Source organism: Convolutriloba macropyga, chromosome 7, assembly GCF_964194025.1.
Source record: "Convolutriloba macropyga chromosome 7, txConMacr16.3, whole genome shotgun sequence".
In the NCBI taxonomy this organism is placed as follows: domain Eukaryota; kingdom Metazoa; phylum Xenacoelomorpha; order Acoela; family Convolutidae; genus Convolutriloba; species Convolutriloba macropyga.
In genome coordinates this window covers 28,635,760-28,656,079 of record NC_134474.1, presented here as the reverse complement: position 1 = coordinate 28,656,079, position 20,320 = coordinate 28,635,760, and the positions used below count along the sequence as shown (strand labels likewise).

Genomic DNA, 20,320 nt, shown 5'->3' with positions numbered 1-20,320 from the left:
TTAAAACTTGTAGCTTCAGTAGTCAGCTATCATGTGGCTAAGCTGATTAATAGGAGCATTCAAGAAGGATTTTTCCGGTTTGTCATAAAACAGCTAAGGTAATTCCTCTACATAAAGATGGAATATTTGAAAACCTTCAAAATATCGACCAATTAGTCTATTGTCATCCCTAAGCAAAGTGTTTGAAAAAGTCTTGAATACAAGGATGGTTGAATTCCTCGAAAAACATCACCTTTTCTCAAATGAACAGTTCGGATTTCGGCCAAAACGCTCATGCGCGCACGCTATCGCATAAGTTACAGAACAGATGTGAAATAATATTGAATCACAAAATGCGTTTCGCTTGCTTCGTTGACTTTCAAAAGACATTTGACACAATTGATCATTCACTTCTTATGAAAAAAATTACAAAATCTAGGCTTTCGAGGAAAAATTAATACACTCATTCCTGTCAGATATAAAAAAATCTGCAGTCCACGGATCAAAAGAGTCCAAACAAATGGAAAATAAAGCAGGTGTTCCACAAGGATCAATTTTGGGCCCGTTGCCGTTTCTTTTGTTTATCTGTAATCTGCCTCAAAATGTTCAAGACAGTTCAAAAAAGCACTTTCTGCAAACGACACAACAATTTTAACATCAGGCATAAACTCGGAAATTGAGGAAAAGCTCAATAATGACTTGAAAAAGATTGAAAATTCGAGTTCAAGAAAAAAACTTGTCATTAGCAGTAGGAAAGTTACGGGTTTTGGTTGGAATTTACCAAAATCAAAAAACCTGATATTAAGCGAAGTGCTTGAAGAAGTAGTTTCGTTCAAATATCTAGGAGTGTTCATAGATAAGCATCTTAATTTTGATCTACACATTGAACATGTTGGCAAAAATTAGCAAAATTCAACGGAATGCTGTTCCGAGCAAGAAACTTATTCTCGAAAACTTGTCTATTACAAATGTATAAAAGCTATGCCAAACCAATGATATCGTGTGGCATGTTAGCTTACGGTTCGGCAAAAAAAAATTCAGCTGTATTTTTGTTTACAAAAACGCATTTAAAATTTTTCAAGAAGAGAGGAGACCATGTATTCTATCTTTTCAAGAGTTACAACGTACTGTCAATTTTTGATTTCTATTTTGACGCTCTTGGATCCTGGATCAGATTGCCAAAGTTTCTCCCTAATTTTCTTGATGTTGACAGTAACAGGCCGAACACGCGGGCATCCATTATGTCGCTCATCCCTTTGCCAAAAGTCAAAACACACTCAGAAAAAATCCTTGAGAATTTCAATCATAAAATTGTTCAATTACCTTTCTAAAGAAAGTCTATTACCCAAACAAATATCTAAAAAGGAAATTTTTTTGATTCGAACTAAACTAACTTAGGGCATATTATTTGGATAATAAAGATGTTTTTGATATGTTTTATTAGTTATTGCACGTTTTTTTCTCTGGGCACCTCTTGTAGAGTCAGTTGACTCTTATGGTGTCCAAGGTGGTAAAGTGGTTAAACTTAAAATTCTGTGTAAAATTCTCTGTATCGTCTACCATCTGAATTTAAATCTATCTATCTGTCAATAAAAGTGTGATCAAATCTTGCAAACAAAAATCCGGAGGAATTTCGAAACTACCCGAAGATGCGTCTTCACAAGAACTTTAGCCTTAAGCATAATTATAATCTATTACACAAACTGAGGAAAACAATAAAAAATTATCTAATATCATTTAAAAACAGAAAAAAATAGCCAACAACTAAAATAAAATTGACATTAGAAAAAAGTTGTGCAATTCATATAAAACAACTATAAATTACATGGAAACATTTTCTCTATTGCAATTGAACCATGAATAATTGCAGACAATACTTTTTTAGGCTTAAGAGGCTCGAACTTCCAGACTTACCTAAACTAAAAGAAAATGAGATAAAATTCATTTTCTCATTGTTTAATCATATATCTCACCAAGCGACTGCTTTATACCAACCAATCTGCAATCAATTGGCGCATAAAAAAGACAGTGAGTTATAATCGTCTATTCAATTCCTATAAAAACAAAACAAAACTTCAAAATTTGATAAAATAGCCTAATAATCCTCAAAAAATTTAAGCCTCCAAATGAACCTCATTCTCGTTATAAATATCAAACAAATTAAAAAGCATTCAAAACAACCTTAACATTTTATAAAGGCTATTAACCTATTACAAAGCCTGTTGAATCAATTCAACAAAAAACCTTCAGTTAAAAGGAAGAAAACTTCGAAAACGCAAATGAACGCAAAATTTTGCTTCCCTCTAAAATCTTGGCACAACTCAATTTCTCTGTCTCGAAAACAGCGGTAAGTTTAAAAAATCACTCATTTCAATCAACTATAAAATTCTTTATTTATGAAATCAATGCAAATTTACGAACGTGTGCCATTTCCTGTTTCAAATTCACTCCAAAATTATTGATTAAAGAAGACACGCCTCCAATACCTTTGAGTCGAAAAGAACAGCACCAATACAATCCAAATTCTTCAGATTGTGATAAGAGGCTTTCATTAAACAAACCGGAAAGATGAGGGCAGCTATCAAAAACCTACAAATGTATACGTTATTTGAACGCTTTTTTACAATATCAAAACGTTGAATAACGGAAAGAAACGGCTCTATTATCTACAGTATTATCTACAATAGAAATGAATAAAAATTCTCAAAATTTGAAAACTTTATCTATTCATCGGGACAACTGGTCAGAACCAAAATAGGTCAGATCTCTAATGACAATTAGTCAAAATTTGTCTAATTCTAAACGATAATAATGAAGCAAAGTAGCAATTGGTAAAAAGATCCCACAGAAAAGCAAAATATTCATAAAAAAAGTATACAAACTTTTACAAAAAAAATGTATTAATCAGATATGAATGTCGTCAAATCATCAAAAACTAAAAACCTTGACAACTCCTAAATACAAAAAAAAAACTGAGAAAACTCAAAATAGCTTGTAAATTATCAAAAAATTGCCGCGACAGCTTCCTAGATCTGCAGTCTCAAAAATTAAAAACACACCCAAACATAGAAATTTCTTATTAATTTCTGAATTGTAAAATTTTGATTAATAATCTGCAAACAAATTGCTTATTTTTCACTTGCTGATCTCAAATAACCTTAAATAATATACACTAATTGACCTGATCCCTTGAATTAAAATGAAAAAACATTTTGAAAATTAGGAGTCATTTTTGAGAGTTACGTAAGTCGTGTGACCTTATGATGACGCGAATGAACAAAAAATTTTCTCTGCTATGAGTGAAAAATGATGTTACCCGCGCAATTCAGTCGAAATAGCATGCATAAAGGAACAAAAAGCAGATTCAAGTGATGGCGACGTCACACGGTTGTAACAAAAACCATGCCAAATAAAAAAGCAGGACAGGTCCTGAACTAAGATTCGAAGAACTTTCAATTAGTGAACGAAAAAACTAGACCTCGAAATGACCAGAAATTGACGCGGAAAAGCATTTAAAAAAACCGGAAAAGAATAAAATAGAAATAAATTATCAAGAAATCGAATTTTTGTTCAAACACCGCTTTCTAACTGTATCTGAAAATTAGAGTGGAAAACTTCACGTCGCAAAGCCACTCGTTTTTTGTTGCTCCACTTCATGTTTAGGCGCGACCAAATTAACTAGTTCAGTTTGATTTCAAAAAATCATTAAATGTGTGAACAGATAATAAAAATACAGCGCCCCAATACAACTGACATTCTTTGAATTTTAACCAGGCTCAAAACAGCCCCAGCTATAGCTTTGACGCTATTATTGAGGATATTCTCTATTCTGCAGTCCTTCTGATGATGTCAGGCCCAAAACAGCCCCAACTATAGCTTTGAGGCTATTATTGAGGATATTCCCTACTCGGCAGTCTCTTATGATGCCATCAACTCATAGCTTTAATGCTTAAAATAATGGAACAAAAACCCTTGCATTAGACGGACCTTTTCCGTTTGTTTCTCCACCTATAGTTCGTCACGCCCATAAGAACGGGTGGGAACAAAAATTGTGCCTCCGTTTTTAGTAGAATGTGACGTTCCTTTTCTGGAGGGTCAATTTAGTACAACATCACCGCACAAACGGCCGAAAATCACTAACTGAAAAAAATCCCAGATATCAGCAAAATTGCTGAAAAACAGCCACCATTGATTCCCATAACCCCAAGTGGGATTGAAGGAACAGAAACAATTGATTTAAAAAAAAAACAGTTTTAAAATGCAAACAATTTTGATGTCATTTCACAATTGGATATACTCCTGTTTCTTAATGACAGGATACATGGGCTAGTATTTACACCAACAAAAATAAGGGGTGAAACCTAAAACAGTAAAGAAAAAAGTTCAAGTAACCGGAATCTTAAATTGGGCTTTATGGGTTTATTTCGTTAGTTTTTGATTTCGTTATTCAACTCCCTGATTCTATATTATTTTGCTGATCCACAGCTACTTAAGAGCTGCAGAGATGCGTTAAAATAGCCTAGAGAATTCAAAAAGATTTCACGCAAAATTTTGAACAAGCTGTTAACTAAGGTACGGTCAAACAAAATATTGTTCCACTACGAATAAAACATAACAGGACCAGACATAAACTACAATTCACTGAATAATCATTAACTTAACAAATTAGAAACACAAAATCGTCACTTCAGCTTGACTCTTGAAAATCAATGGAATATGAGAACCGATCTCAAAGAAAAAATAGCTGAAAAATTCCGGAAACAAGTGGAAGAGTCGTATCTGCCAAAAAAACAACTGAACTAAAAATAATTCGAAAAAAATTTCCTCGTAAAATAGAAGTAAACATAACAACGAACGACTCTATTTAATCAAATTTATGTTATAATGCTCATACAAAAATAAGTAGGCCACAATAGTCACACGCCTAATCTTGAACAAAATCTAAAAACTGAAGGATATTAACAAAAATTAAATTACTCTATTTTTCGTCAAACTTCTGAACAAAAAGTTTTGTTCAGATCGTTGAAACTGCAAGAATACAATAACTGAAAACAATTCAAGCATTGGACGTCTATTCAATGCCCAATGAATGTTGTAATGAGAAAACAATGCACAAAAAATGCGATAGTAGCCTAAAAACAACCAAATGACTAAAAATCTCCAAATAAATAAAACTCAGCTTAACAACCAAAAACTTGTAAAAAAATCTATCAGAAAAAATTAAGCTGTACATATAGCAAATTGAACTGGTTACGAAAAAAATGATCAAAACAGAAAAGTCGCACATTAACAAAATTTCGCTCGTTTACAGAATATTTTTCACAACTCAAATTCTCGCCCTATCAAAAGCAGAGGCAAGAACAAAAACTCTCTTTTCGCTCTATTCCTAAGTTCACCACTCAAACCACTCCACCACAAATTTTTTCACGCGTAAGATGAAAATAGACGAAGACTCCGAAACCGACTTGAAGTAGATATTCACTTAGGCCCGAACAAACAACAAAAAACTCTCTTTGCGCTTTATTCCTAAGTTCAGCACCCAAACCACTCCAATTTTTTTCACGCAAGATAAAAATAGCCGAAGACTCCCAAACCGACTGGAAGTAGATATTCACTTAGGCCCGAACAAACTGCTCAGTAAAAAACTTCTCCATAACGCTACCGCAGTACATCTGATTGGTTCTGGAAAAGCCCTCTGAAAACTGTTTGGATCGATCAGTGATTCGCCAAATTTTCCGGAGACATACTAAACAATAGCTCAAAAAAAGAAACCACAAAAAAACAAAAAACTACATATGTGATAATTTATTTGTTAAAACCGGTCTGTAAAATATGTAAACGTTCTTGGTAGTTACATTACGAATAGCACTAGATTACATAGTGAACAAGAAAAAAATTTCGAAAACTTGAATTTAGAGGAACAATTTAGAGAGGAACAAGAAATGAAAATGTGCCAAAACTCGATTAAGTTTTCTCCACTTTCTTTAACATACCTCCAAACAACGACAAACCTCCAAACTACGGCGCCCAACAGGACAAAATGGCAAAAACAGCTCAAATTGCATCTAGTCTAAAATCTGCTTCAAATTTCCAAATGATCCCCAAACGTGGTATAACTATCTTAGATCTTAGATAATTGAGTTAAATAATAAACACCTTTGGCTTAAAAAGTTAGAGATAAAAATAGGTTAGAACGGTTTCAAAATCTAATTGATCAAAAATACCGCTCAATTAGCCCAAAACTTCACAACTACTTATTCTCACAGCTCCTATCCTACCTTCGTTCAGTTTCTTTCTCTCTCTCGCTCTCAGAATGATGCTTGAACAAAAACCAATCAAAATTATTTATCGGATTTTGACTTTTGCTCAGCAGATTGACCTAAAGCACCTCCTCTAAAAAAAGAAGTAATCGATTTTTTAAAAAAAAACAATATAGTTGGCAGATTGCCAGAAAATAGCCGCAATAGATTCGTAGATCGGCAGTCTAAACAAAAAAACAGTAAAAAAGATAGACCAAGAAAAATCGCCTTTTCATTGAAGGCTGATCTGTTATATTTTGATTAAAAATCTGTATAAGTTATTGCTGCCTCTATTAGCTGATCTCAAATAACCTGCATTTAGAGTGACACACACCCATTTGACCTTATCTCTTTGAATTAAAGTAATAAAAGTCAATTTCAAGGTGAGGAAGTCATTTTTGAGAGTGAGGTAAGTCAAGTGTGACCAAAAATTTAATCACGCGCATGAACAAAAAAACTCGCTCCACTAAGAGCGAAAAATGACGTCACACATGCAATTCAGTTGAAATTGCATGAACGAATGAACAAAAAGTGGCTGTGACGTCATATGTTCGTAACAAAAATCATGACGACGAAATAAAAAAAAACATAGCAGGACAAGTCCTGAAGTACAATTCAAAGAATTTTCATTGACTTAAAAAAACTAGACCTAAAACGGACTATGAATGGATTGGAAAAACCATTTAGAAAAAATCCGATCCAAAAAATCGAAAAAACAGTAAAAATCAAAGTGAAATTGCCGCATGTGAACAAAAAACCACTAGCGAGAAAGCGAATTTTTGTTCAAACACCGTTTTCTCACTACTTTAAATTTAGAGCGAAAAAAATTCACGCCGCAAAACCACTCGCTTTTTCGCTCCATTTCCTGTTTCGGCGTGACCAAAATCACTACTCCAATTTGACTTCAAAAATCATGAAAATGTGTGAACAGATCTTAAAAAAAAAGACAGCGCCCCAATACAATTCAAATTCTTTGAATTGTAAAAAACTAGAGAAGGCCAATAATAGCCCCGGCTATCGCTGTGCGGCTATTAATAACCGGCTAAACTTCTGAAGAATTGCTCTTGGACTAGTGGGAGCTCTAATCAATTGCAGCCTGCTTCAGTCGGGGGGGGGGGAGGGGGAGCCTAAATGGGACTAAGAAGTTCTATAGTGGGCTTCAAATAACCACATTAGAGGTTATCATATACCACTATTAAGATTTAAAGTAAAAAAATGACACCAGTTTCGGTGCACTTTTCATTTGACTTTTAGTATTAAATTGCCGCCAATTGAGTTCAGCTGCTTGAAATTGCGATTGAGAGAGAATTTTAGATCACGCGAAATGCAAAAAGTCAAGGGCGTAAAAGTCACTCGAAAAGTCAAAATTTTCAAGCGAAAATTTTTGCATAAAAAAACGACACACACGTTTACAATAATTGCTATGAACTACGTTCAAGAGCAATTAAAAAAATAGATCATCATTACTCCTCATCGAGTAAAGAGACACTTCACCAACACTCCTCTTCGAGTCATAAAAAAAACAGTGCTCCAACGCAATTTTTTTTGTTTAAAAAAATAGGTCCGATATAATAGCCGGATGAGATGAGGGCGGCTATTAATGAGAGTAGCGGTAAAGTTCAACAGGACCACGCGCTCGAACCTTTGGAGAGATGAATCCACTATGGTCTTTAGCTCCTCAGTTGACAAGTGATTGAAGTCATCCAAATTGATGTTGAGTCTACTTCTGAGCTGGTCAATCATTGCCTTCTGTTTCTCCACTAACACGGACTGAGGCAGCTCTCCCTGTCCACTCTCATAGGCGAATGTCTCCAGTTCCATCAACTGATCTTTCAACTCTGAAAACCAGCCAGCTTCAACTATTTTAGATCATCTATAATCCAGATTTTCATTTGAATCATTTCAAAAAAAATGTACCCTTCTGTTTTGCTTAGGATACAGTAAGACTATTGAAATTGAATTGTCACTTTAATAAGACTTTCAAGCTTAGAGATATTATTGATTCATAATTATATTGTTAACACGGCAATCGGTCTTGTGGTACCATCAACCATACCAGCCCAATCACTTATTGTTTGAGAATAGTTCCTTTTCATGTTTCTTTTTTAAATTACTTGGGACCATCCGGAGACTCATCACCAATTGCCATTCATTACCAACCGTTAGAATTTACCTGTTTTTATATAGCGCGGGGGGGGGGGGCGTAATTATTGCGACTAAGCTAGGGATCGATACAGAATAGATGAAACATGTGGCCTGGGTTAACTTTCGTTATTCAATGTCAACCTGTAATGAGCTCCTGTTGCTTCCTCTTCTGTTCAGCCAGCTTAGCTTCGTGCTCCTGGGTGGAAATATCATCTCGACTCTTCACAGAACCAGCTAGGCTCTCCTTACTTTTCATCACTGAAACGCGAGTATAGCCATAGAAACGATAGAAGTACATAATGAGATGAAAAACTATTAAGAACTTATTAAATGTTTCCCCGGGAGTCTGATTTGTTAAAACATAAGGCTCGCGTGAGTCTGAGCGTAGCACTGAAGTTCCAAAATAGTCCATAAAAGAAAAAACAAGGGATGAATTAAACTGTTGCTCCAAAAGTTGCTGTCAGGAAAGACGGTGGAATAAATAAAGTTATTGGCAATAAAGGCATGTTATGTACTTGTGGTGTGCTGTTTAATTAACCAACATTGATCCTTTGAAATCAAAACGTTTTACTTGTACATGTTTTAACTTCGGTATTAATGCTTTGATGAGTGAAATAAATCTCTTGTTGAAACGTTTTCCTATCTCTATGTGCTCTTAATCATTCAACGCGAAGTGGTCTGGCCACCAAAGTTTTATCGGAGCAATCAACGGGGGTTCGTTGCCTAATTTGTAAAAGATTTAAGTAAGGCTTCAAAACTGTCTTGTGGAGATAGAACCTATGCTAAAGAAAAACCTGTACTTCATTAGAAAAAAATATGGTACTTATCTTCAGTGCGACGCGATAACAAGTCGACAAGAAAAGAGCAAAAGCGCGAAGTTTTAAAACGTTGCCTTTTTTGAGAAGAATTGAAGCCAAACCAATTAAAAACCTAATGTATCAACTGAAATCACTGAGAGATTCATATACACCACCACAGAACGTGGTTGAGAACTTTCATTGCCCAGTATATGTCATACGACTGAAAAAAAAGAAACAAAGGCAAAAAAAATATCAAAATTTGCACAAAAACGGTGTCCCAGTCATTTAAACATAAAGCTCTTCACTAAAAACAATAAAAAAATGTAATTGCATTTTTTCAAATGGCAACAAAACCACATAATATTGTGATACTGAAAAAAGAAAACAAAAATCTAAAAAAGGGGCAAATATGCAAGAATCACGAAAATTTTATGAAAACTCGTAGTACCAAGAACAAAGACAATTCGAGGAAAAAAAACATATATGAAGAGCAAAATGAAAATCACAAGAGAAGGATGTGACTTCATTTCTATAGAGGAAACTAAGCAACAATAAGCACCAAATTAACACAAATAAGATTGTCAAAGCTCAAAAATCCATTCTTTTTAAAAAAGAAATATTTTATAAATTTATAACAAATATAAGCATTTCATTCAAAAAATAGACAGTTTATCTTGCAATGTCTTAGAAACCTATTTACACCTGTTATTATTGAGACTAAGTTATAAGATTACAATATAACAATATATACAGCCAGAACTTAAAAATTTAAACAACTGTACGAAACCACAGTGTTGAAGCCATTCAAAAATTCGAAGACATTAACCGCGAGAAATTAAATCTAAACTTGCGTCTCCATTGAACATCATAAAGTATTTTTTTGTAGAAGTACTATCTTAAAATGACAACAAAAAGAACCAAACATTGAAAAGTTTCTAAAACTCACAAAATTCAAAAAAAATATATTGATTAATCCCTAAAGACATCAGTCAAAAACTTTAACGAACAGAGAAATTATTGTTTGCTTCAACAAAAAGTTATCAAGACCTCTCAAAAATGAGGCTTAGTTAGAAAAACGATACAAAATTGAAAAAAAAACGAAAAAGTGACGAAAACCAGAACAAAAAGGGAAAAGTTGATAAAACTGTCTTGTGGAGATAGAGTAAAGTTGAAACCAATTTGAGTAAATTTGAAAAGAAAATGAAAGTTATTTTGATAGAGTAAATTTCACAGTTTTCCAATGAAATCAGTTTGCTGTCCTTTCTTCTTGGTTAGAACATAAATTGAAACCTTTCATAGATCAAGGAGTCTCGGTAATGTGCGTTTGCACATGATGTTCCGACCCCGCTCACCTACATTTTTCACGAAATTGTCTACTAGGGCGAAGAGAAAAAAATATATTATATCGTTCAACAAACCACTACATGAATAAAAAATATACCTTCGAACGCCGATTAGACCTGACATTAATGTGACGACCAGAAACAAAGGCGATAAAAATTAAATAATTAAAAAAAATTAATTACAACCAAAACTCGCAGTCCATTTTTTTAAAACAAATATTTACAAATCAAAAAGGCATCAGATGAAACCTATACTAAAGAAAAACCTGTAAAAACTTAAAGAAAAACCTATACTAAAGAAAAACACAAAAAAATATGGGCAAATATGCAAAAATCACAAAAATTTTATGAAAACTGTTGGTACCAAGAGCAAAGACCATTCGAGGAAAATAAAAAATATGAAGAGCAAATTGAAATTCACTATATAATGGATGTGACTTGATTTCTATAGAGAAACTAAGCAACAAATTAGCAGAAATAAGATTGTCAAAGCTCAAAAATTAATTGCCTTTTAAAAACTTTTTAAAACAATATCAAAATTCATAACATAAGCTTTGAATTAAAATAATAGACAGTTTGTCTTGCAACGTCTTAGAAAACTACTTGCGCCTCTTATTATTGCGACTAGGTTATAGGACTACAAAATAACAATATATACAGCCAAAACTAAAAAAATTCGAAACAATTTTACAAAACCACAGTGTTGGAGAGAGAGAGAGAGAGAAAGAGAGAAAGACTTAATTCCCGATTAAGGGCCAATTACTAAAAAGAAATAAATAAATTCATTTCTACTATTTAACATTTGCACAGCTCGTACAAGTGGGGCAATTGCAACAAACAAACCATGAGCATCAAAAACAGGGATTGAAACATGGGATGATGGAATCAAAATTTTCAACAACCTTGTTGATTTTGAAGTAGTCATAATCGATTATCCCATGACGATAGAAAAAGTTGATCATGTCGATGGACGGTTCGTAGAAAGATCCAGGGGCTACTTTACGTTTGAGTTTGAACTTCGTTTCTCCGTCTTCTCGTCACACCAAGAGATAAAACTTCAACATTATCACAGAAGTCCCTCAATAGCCTCCTTTGGGCCAAGAGAATGAACAGTCGGCAGCCATCAACTTGGATTCGAAAGGCCATCGGTAGGATTTTAATGCGTGAGAAGAGTGTCCAAGTAGTTCCTGGAACTCCCGTAAACCCATCTCAAGCATTTTTCTTGGATATTCTCGAAAGCCCTGAGTTCTGCAAGTGAAAAGCAACAGATTTGAGAACCAAAGAGGAGTATTGGAACAAAATAGGCGACGTAGAGCTTGTACCTTATGTGATAGAGTGCACCAAGGTATTGTATTTTTAAGCTTGTAGAAAGCTCAGAGGCTGTTGGTGACTTTAAATTGAGTGTGCGTGTTCCACTTTAACTTTCTGTTGATATAAACTCCGAGATCCTTCACGCACTGTTGTTGTGGAATTGTGATGTTGGCGTACTCTAACAGGGGATCGACAGTCCCAAACGAAATACATAGGCTCTTTTTTGCGTTGACTAACATCCCGTTTGCTTGATTCCAATTGCAGAAACGTACAAGATCATCATTGAAATCCAAGGAGTTGAAAACTAGTTTCGCGTCATCAGCCAATAACCACATAATACTGTCCAGAAGAATACACGGCAGGTCGTTGATAAAAATCAAGAACAGCAGTGGCCCCAGTACTGAACCCTAGGGTACGGCACTCGAAACTCTTGTGTGCATCGAAGAAAACCCGTTGATTCGTACTGCTTGAAATCTTCCGAGAAGGTAACTTTCAAAGAAGGAACCAAAAATTCGAGTCCAGACCAATTTTTCGAAGTTTCACTAGTAGAACGGAATGTGGCACACGATCGAAGGTTTTCGCGTAATCGAAGTATATTGAGAATAGTATGTCTCCTTTGTTGAGATAGAGGTAGTTGACGTATTCTAGAAGCTGAACAATCGTAGATTTCTGACTCATAAATTTTATTCTTGAGTAGATCAATAAAAAACTTGTGGAGTAACTTTTCAGAAATCAATGAGATCTTCGGCAGCAGACTAATTGGACGGTAATTGGTGATGTCGTTCCGGCAAGCTCCTTTGTGAATAGGTTCAATAAATGAAGACTTTCATATTTCGGGGAATTGGCAGTTCAGGATTACGCAATTGAAGACGATCCGGAGCAACGTTGCAAAAAGACCAGAGCATTTCTTCAATAGTCCATTCAGGACGTCATCATGGGTCTCATAAGTGCAAGCGGTGCTGTTAAGAATTACTTGAAGAATATCGGAGTCGCTAAATGAACCACAGAAATCATTGAAGAAAAAAAAACTTTGTCTGTCATCTGGTATCCTTGTTTCGTACGAGTTTGTGTGGAAATTCGAAGCAATTAAATCATTGAAAGCATTTGCAACGTCAATCCAAGAACCGAGTTTCGATGTGCCGGAAAAAAATTGGATGGGGAAGACTTTTATCCTTGAAGCTTTCCATTAGTTTGAAGCAAGAATCCAGGTTGGAAGTAACTTTCCCAGATATGTAGAGCACCTTGTCCAATTCCAAAGATTTCTCAAGGGTGTTCTCAAGGTTCCGCACGACAATGACCAGAATGATACTTTCTCTTACTAGTTGCCAGTTTTCAAAGTACGCACAGTATGGGATGAGTAGTAGGTTGGCAGGGACGCCCTTTCTCTGGTTACGCTCCGAAAAGACTGTTTGACACTAACATGCAGATGGTGATAGAAATTGGCGACCGTGTCCGCAGAAGGATAGTTGAAGAAGGTGTAACTTTGCCTTGGTGATCAAAAAGTGACAATGCCGGGCTCAGTAAAAGCATAATTTCGGATTCTTATAGAGGAGGTGAGACGTTGTGTATATCTCTGCTGATATGAGAGCATGATCTGAGAACCGAGTGAGTGAAGGACGTGGCAGTCAAAACAGCCGGTGATAGATGAGGGGACGAGAATGTTGTCGAAAGAGTTGCCACGGTTGTGCAAGGAGCTGAGAATAGTAGGGCACATTTCATAGTCATCTAAGATGTTTAAAAAGCTAGTTTCTCTCGCAGATGAAGAGCTGAAAGTCGACCAATCAGTTTTCGGAAAATTGAAATCACCAAGAAGGCATATATGGCGGTATTCAAATGCATTGTATTCATTAAAACTCAGCAGAAATGTCGAGCCATGATGTAGAACGCTAGCCAAGGATGTAGTTGTGACCTCATATTAACTACCTTGTGCGGGCAGGTAGACCAAAATGAAGAGGACGAGACGATCGTCAACTTTGTTCAAGGCTTAAGTACAAAAGTCGACGTTGCATATGACAGGATTGCCAAGCAACTCCACACATGATGGGTTGGAGGTGTTCTGCAAAATCAGAGTCCCGCCATGTCAACCTTGTATGCGGTCTTGTCTTCCAACAACTGAAAACGATCCCCCAGCTGACAAGTCACTATTTTCAAGCGTCGTATCTAGCCATGTCTCGGTGAGAAAAGCAAAGTGTGGTTGGTGTTTATGCAGGAGGGCTGCGAGGTCAGCTCGTTTTTCTAGTGGTAGCATTCCTCGACAGTTCAGAAGAAAACAAACGTAAACGTCATTAGCCAGTCAATTGTCTTTAATTTGCTTTGCTAGAACATCTGGGGCTTTGGCGTGGTCCAAAACCTTGTTCCAATGATAAAGTTTCAAGTTCAAAATTTTCATCTCGTGTTTGGGGATGCTTAGATTTGATAGCTTGAAACGCAAATTGAGTAGTTGTTTCTCCAGGGCTCGTTTTTCCGGAGTTAGCAATGGTTTTAGAAAGAACTTGGTGTTCTTCAGCATATAAGACATTGACAGGGCCATCCGTTTGTCCCGTTGACTTTGGAAAGTTACTACTATTGGTCTGGGCTTATGATCGTGAGTGAAATTGCCGATTCGGTGGAGGTCTTCGATGGAGCAAATGGACGGATCTACTTTTTCAATCAAATTTTTAGCTGTAGAAAGGTCTTTTTCTAGTCTTTCGGAAGACTTCAACGTTGGCTCATGTTCGTCGATCCCAAATACTAGTATTGAGCGGTCGGAAATGGAGTTTTCAAGAAGTTTTGGTGTCACCGCAGGCGTTCAGGTGGGTGAGGCTTGGGTTTCGACAGTTCAACTTTGATGTTGTTGACCTCTGTTGAAGACGAATTGACCAAGGACTTTATCTCCGTCAATTCACGTTTGATCTCGTTAACGGATACGAAATTCTTCAGCTCGTCAACGCTTTCACGAAGTTTCCGGGCTTCGTCAACTTTGGGAGATGACGTGGAGAGTGCTTCTTTAGCTGTAGATTCACAAGACTCACAAAGCCAACCCAATCCTTCAACTTTTTCAAGTGAGTTAACAGGGCTGCTGGAACAAAAGTACATTTTAGGTGGAACCAGAAGTCACACCTATGGCATTGTAGAGCTCCATGTCCATCATCTTTGACCTGCAGTGCGCAATGACCGCATGCGTCCCTAATGGAGTAGGATCTCGGAGGCATTTCAAAGTCAAGTCCCGAAGTCGAGATCTCGTTGCCTTCGATTGCAAACACTTAAGGATAAAATATTTACAAATTTATAAGATATTAAATTTATAAGATTAATCTTATAAGATATAAACCGCGAGAAAGTTAAATCTTAACCTGCGTCTTCATTGAACATCATAAAGTCTTTTTGTAAAAAGACTATCTGAAAATGACAACAAAAAGACCCAAAAACATTGAGAAGCATCTAAAACTCACAAAATTTGTCTGAAAAATATTGATTAAGCCCTAAAGACATCAGTCAAAACGTTTACCCAACAGAGAAATTATTGTTTAATTCAACAAAAACTAACGGGACCTCACAATAATGAGGTTAAGTAACAACAATGATTCAAAATTATAAAACACGAAAAAGTGACGAAAGCCAGAACAAAAAGGGAAAAGTTGACGAACTTTCACTTTTTTTAAGACTTTTAATTTTTTTCGAAAATTAATTTAAAAGTCAAAAAATCATTAGTTATATATCGGTATCAGTTATTAAGTTCATTTATATATCTACAGTTGGCCACTGCGACTTTTTTATCACCCAGTATAGGGCATACAAAAAATAACACTTCACCTCCTGAGGAAGCCATTTGGATCTTTGATCAGTTAGAAATAAAAATCAGACTGCAAAAATAATAACAATCAGCTGAAACACAAATTCTTGTTTTTACCTGCAATCATAAAAGAATGACTGCAGGTAAAACACAAGAATTGAGTAAAAGTTTACTAAAATACTTCGTCAAGGCATAAAAATAATTAGTTTTTCACTGACAACACTATATGATTTCGGCCTCACTTTTCTTTCTTTTTGGGATCTGTCATTACCTGAGTTTTTCAGTAATTAACATTACCGTGAATTGAGAAATTTGTCAGTAAATAACATTAAATAACAATAAAGGCAAACCATTTTGAAAAATAAAGGCAGCTCCCAAATGAATTTCTAATTGTACAAAAACCATATGAGATCAAACCTGTCCCTGATTTTGCCGCGCGCCCAAAAAACTATCCAATTGTTTCAAATGATTGTGATTTAGATCACGTGTTAAAGGTTTGAAAATTAAAAAAAAATGATGCATTCTGTATAATTATTGAGTTAAATTTGCAAAAAACAGCAAAATTTTAATTCTAGAAGAATTTAATAGGGCGCCGAAATTCAACTAGCTCTCTTTTGGAGTTTACTTAGATTGTATCAGCGGTTTCTAGGTCTCTTATTCGGACAAATTTACATAAAGTGGACCAGAAAAGGCTAATTTTGTGCCATTTGTGATAAGAAATAGAAAATTTTATCAAAAATTTTAGCCAAAAAAACTCCGATCAAACAATTCAGCAACGCTCTTCCATATTTATTGAAAACAATAACACTCTATCATTAAAAATTTTAACAAATTTTAATGACATTAGCAAAGCTGTGCCAAATTTTCAAATTTTAGCGAAAATTACAGAAAATGTGAATAAAAACTGTCACATATTCACAAAACTTTAAACCGCGATAACTCCCTGTTTAAAAAACCAAATTCGAAAAAATCTTTCTGGTTCCATATTCTAGAATGTACGTGCTTTCTAATTATGCCGCTCACAACTCTCTACGATGAATATATCGATCGGCCAAAATTGACTGAACAGAAAAACTCAGTTGAGTATATAGTTCCTCCCTCTCTACTAAAGTGGGGCCGGCACAATTAGAAAGACAGTGATTTGGGACAGCGAGTGAATTTGGCATTCTATTCTCGGTTACGATAAAACTCATTCTATATTGATTAACCAAATCAACTTCCACACAAACGCAAATTCAATATAATTTTTAAAAAATGAAGTCAAATGATCCGGCGCATAATGACGGAAGAAACGAATTAAACAACCAACTAGTGTCTGGCGAATTGCTGTCAAACGACTGGCAACCAGTTGGCTTCATTAGTAGCCAGCTGTGACTTAGGTAGGCCAACCCAAATTTAATTATTGAGTGTGGGGGGGGGGGGGGTGAGTGGGGGGATTCAAACGTTGAAAACATCAGCAGGACTAATACAATTGCTACAAACTTAACTTCGTTTGAGAGCAATTAATCGCCATCTTTGGAAGAATACTGGACACAATGAACGAGAATAATTATTATCCAAATGAAGTAGGCCACAAAATTTAACCAAATTGTACAATTACATTGTTTCACTCTACATTAGAAAAAGAATGTAACTTTCACTCTTCTAACCTCTTGCTTCAAAGCACCTCAACTCCAGCGTGCAAAAAATATATCAAAATCCCTCCTGGAGGCCAATAATTACTCCCTTCCTGATAAAAAAATGCATATAGGCATTTTACAATGTAAAATTGTCGTCTGACCGTTTACTTTATCAACTTACTTTGTCTGGTGTCGACACATCCTTTACTCGCAAACTCCTCCAATTCTCCTAATAAATCTTGTTTCAAATGCGGAGGCGCATTAATAATCTGTTTCAGTCTGAACTGCACCTGCGCAAAATGGGACGTTAGATTCAACAGACTTGAATTTAAGTCTTCCTGCTTCTCTTCCAACATCTTCAACCTCCCCAATTTGATCTCGATCGATTCGGAGCCACCTGCACCTGTTCCAGGGTCCGAAACACCTGGAAGCGAATCAATCATGCTAATTGATTCATCGGCAGGTGCACCGATTGGAGCCAGTCGAGGTCCGAATCGGGAGGGTGGTCCATTACATGAACTTAATCCTCCGACGGAAGCCGAGTCGTCAAGGTCATCGCTCTCGTCACCCGACACAGACGAATGAGTACTTTCTAGCTCACCTTGCGAGTTGTGCCGAGGAAGCTCGTTACTTGGTTGACTCGGCGCAAAAGGATCGAAAGTCGAGGCCGTACTCAATGATGGTCCTCCTTCCATGTTATTTTTTGGGTAACGCAGAGTTTGAATAACCCAATAAAAGAGGAAACCAATTTCTAATTAACCAGGCAGCAGTATATCCTTTAAGATCAATTCGGCTATTGAACGAAGGGCGTTCAGCAGAGCCTCATTGTGCAAACTGAAAAATATAAACAGTAAAATCTTCTAATTTTCTTCCGATAACGTATTTGATGGCGGAGAGATTATAACCATTTAGACCAACAAATGTTGTACACTGGCGCTATTTTATGAAAATATAACAATATGCACAATTCATATTCCCGGTAACAAAATGATGTTTTTATTAAGTATACATAAAAGCTTCTAAAGCAATCGTAGGCGGGATCTCATTCAGCAGAGTGGAAAGACATTATTTATGGCTAATTAAAATAGAGGAAACATCTTTATCTTATCAGAGGAAAAGAAGTAAAAGGAAAAATAGTGAAGAGCCACCACCCAATGACGCACAACAGTAACAAAAATAGAAAATTTTTGAAGCAAATTTACGTCATACCACACATCAAAAGGATTCCGAATAGGATACTGTCAAATTTCACGTGCTACTCAACAACAGAAAGGTTTATATTTCAAGCAATGTTTAATTTCAATTTTTATACTGCGACCGTTAGCACAGGCCTGAATTCAAATCAACTGCTGAAGTGTTAGTAATTTGCAACATACTGAAAATTTGGTTCAAAAAAGATTTCTAACTTATCTGAGCATTACCCGCAGATTTCCCGAAAACAAATTGATAGCTTTGTAGCCCCCCCCCCCCCCAAAAAAAAAACCCCAAAAAAAAACCAATGATAAAAGCCTTAAGTTCTTAAAAGAAGGAAATTTTCACGATTCTCCGTCCATATTTCTGCGCTGATCTGCTCTTTCACACCATATTAGTTTCAACCGCTTTCACTTAACATAAAAATCCAGCACTCGTACCAAATAAAGTGGACTATTTGGTCCAATTTACATCCTAAATTCAACGACAAAAATTAATGCAATAAAGAGACTTACAGTGTGGGCTATGGCGACAAGGGAACGATTATACTAATTGGCAGTTATATTTCTTTGCAGTAGTATTGTAGTAGTTAGTATAATTTCTTTGTTCTTTGTCGCAATATTTCACAAATTAGCGTAATATTAATTAAAGGCGTGGACGTTGTCTCGCAATGAAACTGATTATTTAAGCACTCAACCATTTTACACCGACTTCAATTCCCTATTTAATTGGTACATTTAATATTCAAAATTAGCGATACGCAGGGTCGTCTGCATAAAGAGTTGACGCGCTCGTAGCACATTAGGATTGAAACAGAAAAAAAAGATAGAAATTGACCAATTTTTTTCGTTTTTTAATGTCAAAAAGTGTTCTACTTTGGGGTGCACTTTAGTTAGATTCTTAAACTATACTTAATTCAGCTTTTAAACTGAGAGCTATTAAGCTTAATACTGATGTCAGCTAGCAATCACTCTAATGAACTTTGATAACCTAATGAACTATGACTTAATGACTGGGCTTTATCGGTTTATCCCGTTTCTCTTGCTTTTGCTCGTTTGATTTGACCGCATTCACTACATTGTGTAACTCAATGCGTGAAAGAATTTAAAATCCATTCAGTTGAAAAACGCAAAACGTGATCACAAAGAGCGAATTAAAAAACATAACAGGACAAGTCCTGGCGTAAAATTCAAAGAATTTTCATTGAGAAAACAAAAACTAGACCTAGAACGGACTATGAGCGAATTGGGAAAACCATTTCTCAAAAATCAGACAAAAATTTAAAAAAAAAACAGAAAATCAATGTCAAAATGCCGCATGTGAACAAAAAAACACTAGCGAGAATTGAAAAATTGATTCAAACAAAAAAGCAGGCCTATAATGAACTATTGATGGTCTGGGAAAACCATTCAGAAAAAAAATCCAATTGTAAAAACCGAAAAAACAGTAAAATTCCAAGTGAAATAGCCGCATGTGAACAAAAACCACAAGCGAGAAAGCGAATTTTTGTTCGAACATGGTTTTTGCACTCTACTTTAAAATAAGAGCTACGAAATGTCACGCCGCAAAATCACTCGCTTTTTCGCTCCATTTCCTGTTTCGGCGTGACCAAAATCACTACACAATTTTGCCTCCAAAAATCATGAAAATGTGTGAACAGATCTGAAAAAAAAGACAACGCCCCAATACAACTCAAATTCTTTGAATTGTAAAAACATAGCAAGACAAGTCCAGATTTTCATTTCAAAGAATTATCATTGAATAAACAAAAAGACTAGAACTAGAACCGACTATGAGTGAATTGGGAAGCGCATTTACAAACAAAATCAGAGCAAAAAAAAAGAAAATCAATGTCAAAATC

The 20,320-nt window shown here is 35.6% G+C and overlaps 1 protein-coding gene across 1 annotated transcript in view; it reads right to left on the bottom strand.

Annotated features, from left to right (window-relative positions):
• The window catches only part of LOC142342752 (RUN domain-containing protein 1-like), a 38,432-nt gene extending 20,005 nt beyond the window's left edge, over positions 1-18,427 (bottom strand). The window contains exons 1-3 of the mRNA XM_075394288.1: positions 17,450-18,427; positions 8,565-8,681; positions 7,921-8,116 (exon numbers count right to left, since the gene is read on the bottom strand). Coding sequence (XP_075250403.1) covers positions 7,921-8,116; positions 8,565-8,681; positions 17,450-17,963 — 827 coding nt within the window. The 5' untranslated portion in view covers positions 17,964-18,427. The remainder of the gene's footprint in view (positions 1-7,920; positions 8,117-8,564; positions 8,682-17,449) is intronic.
• Between the last annotated feature and the right edge of the window lie 1,893 nt (positions 18,428-20,320).